Below are 7,733 nucleotides of genomic sequence, written 5' to 3'. Positions count from 1 at the left end.
ATAAAACTCAAAATATAATGCAGTTTGGATGTCTTTTTAATTTTTTAATTTTTTATTTTTTATCATACATATCACCTACAAATTGGACTTTTACACTGCAGTTTCTAATAAAGTTAACAGGTAACTCTGTGATTTTATTTTCTTACTGTTTGGTTAGTGACTGTTAGTTTTTGACCCTTGATGTATGCCTACAATATGAGTACCTGGTAATAAATTTCCATTTACCTGCCATTTCTTTATTATAATTTTACAGTATACTTCCACACACATCTCTGCCTCTTTAGCCAGCACTTCTGTCAAAGTTTTGTATTTTATTTTGCTCTGCAGACACTATGTGCCCATAAATAGCTTTGCATGTAAATGCTGTCACTTGTAGGACAGTTGATTGAAACTTGCTGCGTAAAGAACCACAAACTATATTTGCAGTTCACAAAGGATGCATTGAAAATAAGCATGGGCGTGCAAGCTCCTCTCATGTTTTTTTTTCCCTTTCCTCATTGTTTTTTCATATCTTTGTTTTCCAGGTAATTTTGCTCATTAAACTGCCATTCATGAGCGCATCTGGCTTGATTTAGCAGTCATGGATGACAAGGCCTCGGTGGGGAAAATTAGCGTGTCCTCCGACTCTGTGTCCACCCTCAACAGTGAGGACTTTGTCCTGGTGTCCCGCCTGGAGGACGAGACCCCCTCCACTAATAATGGTAGCGATGATGAAAAGACAGGACTGAAGGTAAGAGTAGACAGAAAACGTATAGGGAGAAATTCTACTCAGTGAACCATAGATGGGGGATTCTTCAATTAAGGGCTCATTTAATTTGGGAACGCAACCTTTGCCAAACGTCTTAAATAAATAGTAAAAACCCGATATAATTTAGCTGTTAATTTTTCTCGCGATGAAAATAGCCACCGAAGCTGGCATGGTGTTAAACGCAAACAAACAAACAAACAAACTTGTTACGAGAAGCACAACAAAAGAAAAATTTGAAGGGATCCCTCTGTCAAAAGAAATGTTTGATGGTTTAACATTTGAAAATGAATAAAGCAATAAATTTTAATTTTGCAATTGCAATGTACAATGAAATTATTATTAAATTAACAGATTAAAATTTTTTATACAATAGTTGTATTTTTTTATTTAGCAATTTGTATATATATTTTTATTATTATCACAACATTTTGTCAAATCGTGCAGCCCTACAAACCTGTTTTTTTTTTCTTTTTAAATTGCATTTTAAATTGTAACCACATTTTTATTAGAAAAATCATAATTAGATTTTGTGTAGCCCTAGATTGTAATATAATGAGAGAAGTAAGATACATCTTAGGCCCCGTCCACACAGAGACGCATTTAGCTGTATATGTAAAAATGTTGTATCGTATTGGCGTTTCGTCCAGACGGATCTGACGTTTTGGGAGCATGAAACTGCTATTTTTTTAAACCGGGTCCCAGAGTGGATAAATCTGAAAACGATACCTTTGCATTTTCGTGTGGACAGCCAATCAGTATATTTTGTGAAACGATGATGTCATCACCCCACGACTCGCCCCTAGTCAGACACCGCTACGTCACGTAACAGCAACAACAACAACAACATGAACAAACACTGAACGATTGTCTTTTTATTAGCTAACATTAACACAGATTAATAAATGTATTGTTCCATGTTCGTTTGTATACAGCGCTAAAGGTTTATGCGCATAGTCCAAGTCTTCTCCGTTTTTAGTGTATCTGTGGCAGAATTACAGCGCCACATGCTGGTCTGGCATGTATACTACATCGTTTTGTGTCGGTTTCGTGTATACGCAGATATTTCTTGAGACGAGATAAAAAAAAGATCGGATGGGGAAAGCTCTGGCTTTGTGTGGATGTGGCCTTAGATTTGCTAACACAGCAAGATAGTAAGCAGTAAAATTACTTCCATTTTATTTACTGATAAAATAAAAAAAGTTCCCTTTGAATTAAAATTCTCATACTAACTGAATATATTAAATAACTCCTGATAAAGTTTTTCTCAGATCATGATGTAGTTTTTTTTTTAGCTCTGAATCATAACTATCATAACTGATGTTTATGACTTCAGTATTGCAGTCAGCAATTCTTTGTGAAAGTTTTCACCTTTTTTTTAAGTTCTTTGGAAAAATGCTACAGATTTTGACAGAACATTGTATAAATTTATAATAGACGAGAAATTAAAAGACTAGATGGGGAACAGGCTTAAAATAGAGAAATTATAGGAAACATTTCAACAAACTTAAAAATGAGAAAATAGTAATTTAAAGAGATTTTTTTTAATCATCCTGGGGATAGAACATTCCCCTGATTGAAAAATCACCCCATTAATTTAATTAGCAAGTAGCCTACAGTTTGCACCACCTAGCTAGTTTGTTAAAAAGTGCTAATAAGATTTTAAATGTTCACATCCATTCAGACAGTCACTGTCATGAGGACAGGCAGACTGCACATTCTCATTCCATGTTTTGTTCTTGTACTTAGCCTGTGCCCTGACTTGTCCATTTCTCACATGACGCCACACCATATGAATGCTGTCGAGATTTCTGTCCAGTTCGTATCACCTTTGATGTTTTTTCGCACATCTAATTTGATGTATCGGCACTACAGTGTGTTTTTTGTCCATGTACCACTTTTGACAAATGCACTTTCAGCTTTATGTACAAATGTTCACACTTCGTTTTAGTATTATGGTGGGCCACAATAAGATGTTGCATCCATACAGATCTCATTCATTCATGGAGGTTTGAACCACGCCACTCCAGTCTTGCCTCTTTTCAGATCTTGTGGTCTTGGTTCTTGTATGCTCATTACACCATCACTTTTGCTTTCTGATTTGGTGGATTTGTTCATTTTGTTGGCTTGTGAAGTCTGCTCCTTCAAATTTGCATTTGATCATGGCCATGGACCAGCCAACTTTGAAGTTTTGTTCTCTTTTTTCCCATTATGCTCATCGTCTTTTGTCACCTCCTTTATTAAAGGAATAGTTCAACCAAAAAGAACATTTCACCATTTACCCACTCTCATGTTTTTACCAAAAAAGGACTACCAAAAATTGACCAAGAAATAAAGTGACTTAATATGTATGAAAAAGGGCAGCGAGAACATTCTTCAAAATATCTTTTTTTTGTGTTCTTTGGTAGAAAGAATAGATATGGGTTTGTAATGACATGAGGGTGAGTAAATAATTACTGTGTAATAATGATGTGCATAAACATTTGCTATTGCCACTAGAGGGCATCGTCACATAATGTAGTGCAATTCATGATCTACTGTGGCAGTTAAAAGTGAAGATGTTTCTGCTGGTTGTCAGTCTTTCACAGTCCATCGGTCATGAAGTAGAGAACGCTCTCTCAGTTAACCCATTCATTACCATTCTCTCAGCTCTGTGGGCGTCTCTTAAACACTCTGTTTGTTACACAGGTGATTTCTGAGGAAGGGGTCAGCTTTAAGGTCAGTCTTTATCTATCTATTCCTCTCTCTCTTCCTCTGTGGCTTTGTGGTCATACTGTGTCTCTGTGCCTTGTGTCTGATTGGCTGATACGTTTGATTGGCAGCTTCACTGGCCTGTACAACAGCTGAGTGTGGGAAATAAGCGGGACTATGATATTGTGATTGTGCAGAGCTCAGTAGAGTGTTTATAGGCTTCTGTTTTGTGTCTGTTGCTTCTACTGTTTCCAGGCATCTTAGTCCAGTCACCTTTTGGTCCCAGTCCATGCTAGAACCTCTAGCTTGTATTCTAAAGCTCTTTTGTCACACTTTTATATTAGTTTTTTTAAACAAAACAATGCATTTGACAGATATGCACATTTTAAGGTCTTTCGTGGAGGTCATCTGCCAAATCGTCTGCTCCCACTGAACTTCCTGGCATCGCTGTATGCAGTTCCTATGTGTTGAGAGATCAGCTTTGTTTTCAGTCACTGTTTTTATGGCTGTAATGAACACAGATCACAACTTCTGTCTATTCAGCCAATCAAATAACAAGAATAACAGGAATCAGAAATTCAGATCTGCTGAATTACAAACTTCCTGATGTGGAATCAAATCAAAACTGAATCATACACTGATCATATTGAATGCTCAGGTAAGATGGGGATTTAAATTTGGGACAGCCATCTGTGTGTTGTTTGCTTGCTTTTGTTGCTTTCATTTTTCTTCTCATTCTATCCGACATCGGTTCAACATGCTCAATCTGCTACAACGTCATAGAGGTGTGACTAGAGTCAGTGGTGTGGAACATACCACGAAACTGAGGCCATGTCCACACGTACACAGGTATTTTTATAAACGGAGTTTTATATGCAGCATCTTTGTGTAAACATGTTGTCCACACTTTGGTGGAGCCAGCTTTTTTTGTGATTGTATTTTCGTTTTAGAATATTGGCTTTCACACACACTAACACACATATCTGGTTTGCATCAGTTTCACAGGACAGAGGATTTTGACGTATGATAAGCCACAGAAGAGTGCAGCAGGACCTCAGTGTTTGACCCTTCAGAGAGAGTCACACAGCTCTGGTAATTGTAATGTGTTGTGCAGGATCAAGCACAGAATGCAGGAGAAGTCAAACTAAGGCCATGTCCACACGTACACGGGTATTTAGGTTTTCCTTCTTCCATTTTTAAAAAAATCTCCGTCCCCATGCAACTGAAAAAGCATGCTATGAAGCACTGTCAAGAACATGCCAAGCCAACAGTTGGCGATATAATCTCAACCGTAAAGCCATGTTGGCCAATCAGAAGCCTGAAAAAGTTTCCAGTAGGCGGATATAACAGCGCAGTCTCCGACGTCACAAGCCAAAAACTCTGGTTTCGCTGTTTACACGATAACACTGCAACCAGAGTTTTTGAAATCTTCACCCTGGCAGGCTTTTTCAAAAATGTTCGGTTTCAGTGACCTGGTGCTGCGTTTGCGTGTGGACAAACGGCCAAACCGCGTAGAAAAAGCTGCGGTTTTAAAAATAACCACATTCGTGTGGACAAGGCCTGAGCTTGACAGACATTCAGCGATGGCCCAAGTTTGGCCAATGCTGATCATCAGCATGGTGTGCCAAATAATTCACGGCCGAGTAGTTCACCTTCAAAAATGCATCATAAGGTGTCTTTTGTTACAGACAAGTTAAAGCTGCTCTGTGCCTGCTCAAAATTCTATGTGAAGATGCAATGCCACATTAAAAGCCAGACTAAATTATGCCTGCTTTGACCCACCTCACCCCCTAATATCAAAGTATTGTATAAAGGTGCAAATGCTGTGTAAATTTATTTATGCCACCACTAAGCAGCATTAATCAGTCTATGAAATGACGCTTAATCCCTGGAATACACTACACGTTTTTTGCCCTGAAATTCCGCTGATATACAGTCTGGAGAAGTTGATGATAGTTGCTGAAAGTCAGTGTCAAGATCTTTGCACAGTGCACACTGAGTCTGAAATCTTCACACGTTAAAAAATAAATACGACCTCACGTTGTGTCAATCACGTTTACACACTGCCAACGAAACTTTTGTCCGTCATAAAAAAAATTAGATCAGGTTCGATTTTCTGCGTTTCTGCATCCGTAGCAAGCATTTTGATAGCAAAGGATGACGAATACGAAAAAATGAAAAAACACAAAATTTCGGACTCTCGGATTTAACTTCTGATTTTTTTGCTTCAGACTTTGATTCCATATAGTCAGAGGAGATCAAACATGTTTGATATTTTCAGACGATTTTAGAACATGTTGTTTTCATTTGTCAAGCATCTCCTAGCAACAAGGTGCACGTTTCTGCATGAGTTTGTTGTGATCGGAACAACTTGAAAGTCTGGAAGTGTGTGATCCTCAGCCGAACGGCTGGGCAGTATGGCCTAAAATCAAAACCTCATTTAATTGAGCACTTTACCTCGATTACGATTATTGAACGATTATTTTATTTTCTTTATATCTATTTTTATTTTTGCCCTCATAGTTCATTAAAGGTTTGTAATATAAATATAGCTACTCAACTATTAAAGGTGGGATTTGTTTTCTAATGAAAGAGTACATTTCTTATCTTTGTGATTTTAAAATAATTGAAGGAAACAAACTATTTATGGGTATTTGTTGAATATTTTGAACAATTAAAAAAATCAAAGATTGCTTGAAATGAAGACGTCTTATGAAAAAGTCACATTTCAGTTTAATTGTAAAAAGCAAGTTTCCTAAAAAAAAAAAGAAAATAACTTTAATTTTTGGAAACAAAATGAATGAATATTGCCATGTCAAAAGTAGAAAATAACTCTCTTGCAAACAAAATACATTTTAAATATTGTCATGTGAAAAGTAGAAAATAACTTGTATCTATGGTAAATGAAAATTATTTTAAATCATGAAATGTGGGAAGTAGAAAAAAAATTTACTCCTGTAAACAAATGTTTTAATAAAATAATGAATGTAAATAGCTGATTAAGAGAAAGAGCAGGGAAGCATCTCAGTGATCTTGTCTTTGTGTCTAAAACCGTGAGACGCAGTGCTCAGGAATGGTTTTAAAAAATAAAGCGCAGCGCAGAATGCCTACTCTGCCAAGGTGCTGTCAAATACAAAAGTTGCCATGCCAACCTGCTACTGTAACCAAAAGCTTGCAACACTTTCCCCGCCTCCGGGGTCTTCTGATTGGTCCACTGTTTTAGAACTGACATTGATGAGCGCATAGATATGTGTACATATGAGTGTGTAGTAATGTAAGAGCGTGAGTATGTATACTCGCGTGCGAGATGCTGCAAAACACGCGAGTGCAACGGTCACGTCCGTATAGCGCCGACTACACAAGTGGTAGTATGTTTTTAAGGGGAAAGTATTAATAGGATTAAAAACCCCCGAAATAACCGACATGGGAAAATTATGTCGGTTAGAAGTTCTGAATTTCGGTTTCGATTTCTTTTCGATTAATCCTCCAGCCCTACTCAGTTGTGTAGAATATGATGGCCAGTTTTTCTTTGTCACTATTTACAAAGTTGGTAAGTGTATGATGCCTAGTGTTTTAAAAATCTGTTCAGATTTTAAAAGTCGTGTAGTGTATTCCAGCCTTAAAGGGGTCATCGGATGCCCATTTTCCACAAGTTGATATGATTCTTTAGAGTCATAATAAAAAGTCGATAACATACTTTGGTTAAAATTTCTGAATTGTAGTGTAAAATAGGGCTGCCGCTATCGATTATTTTAGTAACTGAGTATTCTACCAATTATTCCATCGATTAATCGAGGATTCAGATAAAAAGTAATTTTTCTTTATTAAAGAGCAATACTAATACTTAGTATACAAGAGAAAACGGTGTCCGCGGGTCCTTAAAAAGTCTTAAAATGTCTTAAATAACGTTTTCCTAATATAAGGCCTTAAAAAGTCTTAAAATGACTTACATTCGGATTCGATTGGTCTTAAATATTTTTGGTCACATTACTGCTAAAATATCTTAAGTCTGACGGACCTAATGACTGTTTACAATCATTGGACAGACCGAAGATTTTTTCTTCCCCGCGGTAAGTTACTGCGTCATCAGAGAGAATTGCAGTAAGTTAGCAGAATACAGAATACAAGCTTGCGCTGAGGCTCACTCTGTTTATTTTTTTGTGAGAGTCTTCAGAACAAATGAGCGTAACAGCACACATAAACTCAGAAGAAACACACTGAGGTAAAAATTCACAATGTTTAGTTTATTCATAACATGATATAGTTAAATAACACCATGACAAGTGAGCTATTTTGC

At 36.9% G+C, this 7,733-nt stretch overlaps 1 protein-coding gene across 3 annotated transcripts in view; it reads left to right on the top strand.

Annotated features, from left to right (window-relative positions):
* Positions 1-7,733, top strand: part of rabgap1 (RAB GTPase activating protein 1) — a 102,680-nt gene that overhangs the window by 12,659 nt on the left and 82,288 nt on the right. The window contains exons 2-3 of one of the 3 annotated variants that reach the window (XM_016483395.1): positions 525-730; positions 3,434-3,463. The exons of 1 other annotated variant lie outside the window; for it this stretch is intronic. In XM_016483395.1, the coding sequence (XP_016338881.1) occupies positions 581-730; positions 3,434-3,463 (180 nt within the window). In that variant the 5' untranslated portion in view covers positions 525-580. The remainder of the gene's footprint in view (positions 1-524; positions 731-3,433; positions 3,464-7,733) is intronic. One more of the 3 variants, XM_016483397.1, reaches the window with a different exon arrangement.

This window comes from Sinocyclocheilus anshuiensis, unplaced genomic scaffold, assembly GCF_001515605.1.
Source record: "Sinocyclocheilus anshuiensis isolate Anshui unplaced genomic scaffold, SAMN03320099.WGS_v1.1 scaffold838, whole genome shotgun sequence".
NCBI lineage: Eukaryota > Metazoa > Chordata > Actinopteri > Cypriniformes > Cyprinidae > Sinocyclocheilus > Sinocyclocheilus anshuiensis.
Note: the sequence above shows the minus strand (reverse complement) of the source record. Positions and strands in the feature narration are given on the sequence as shown.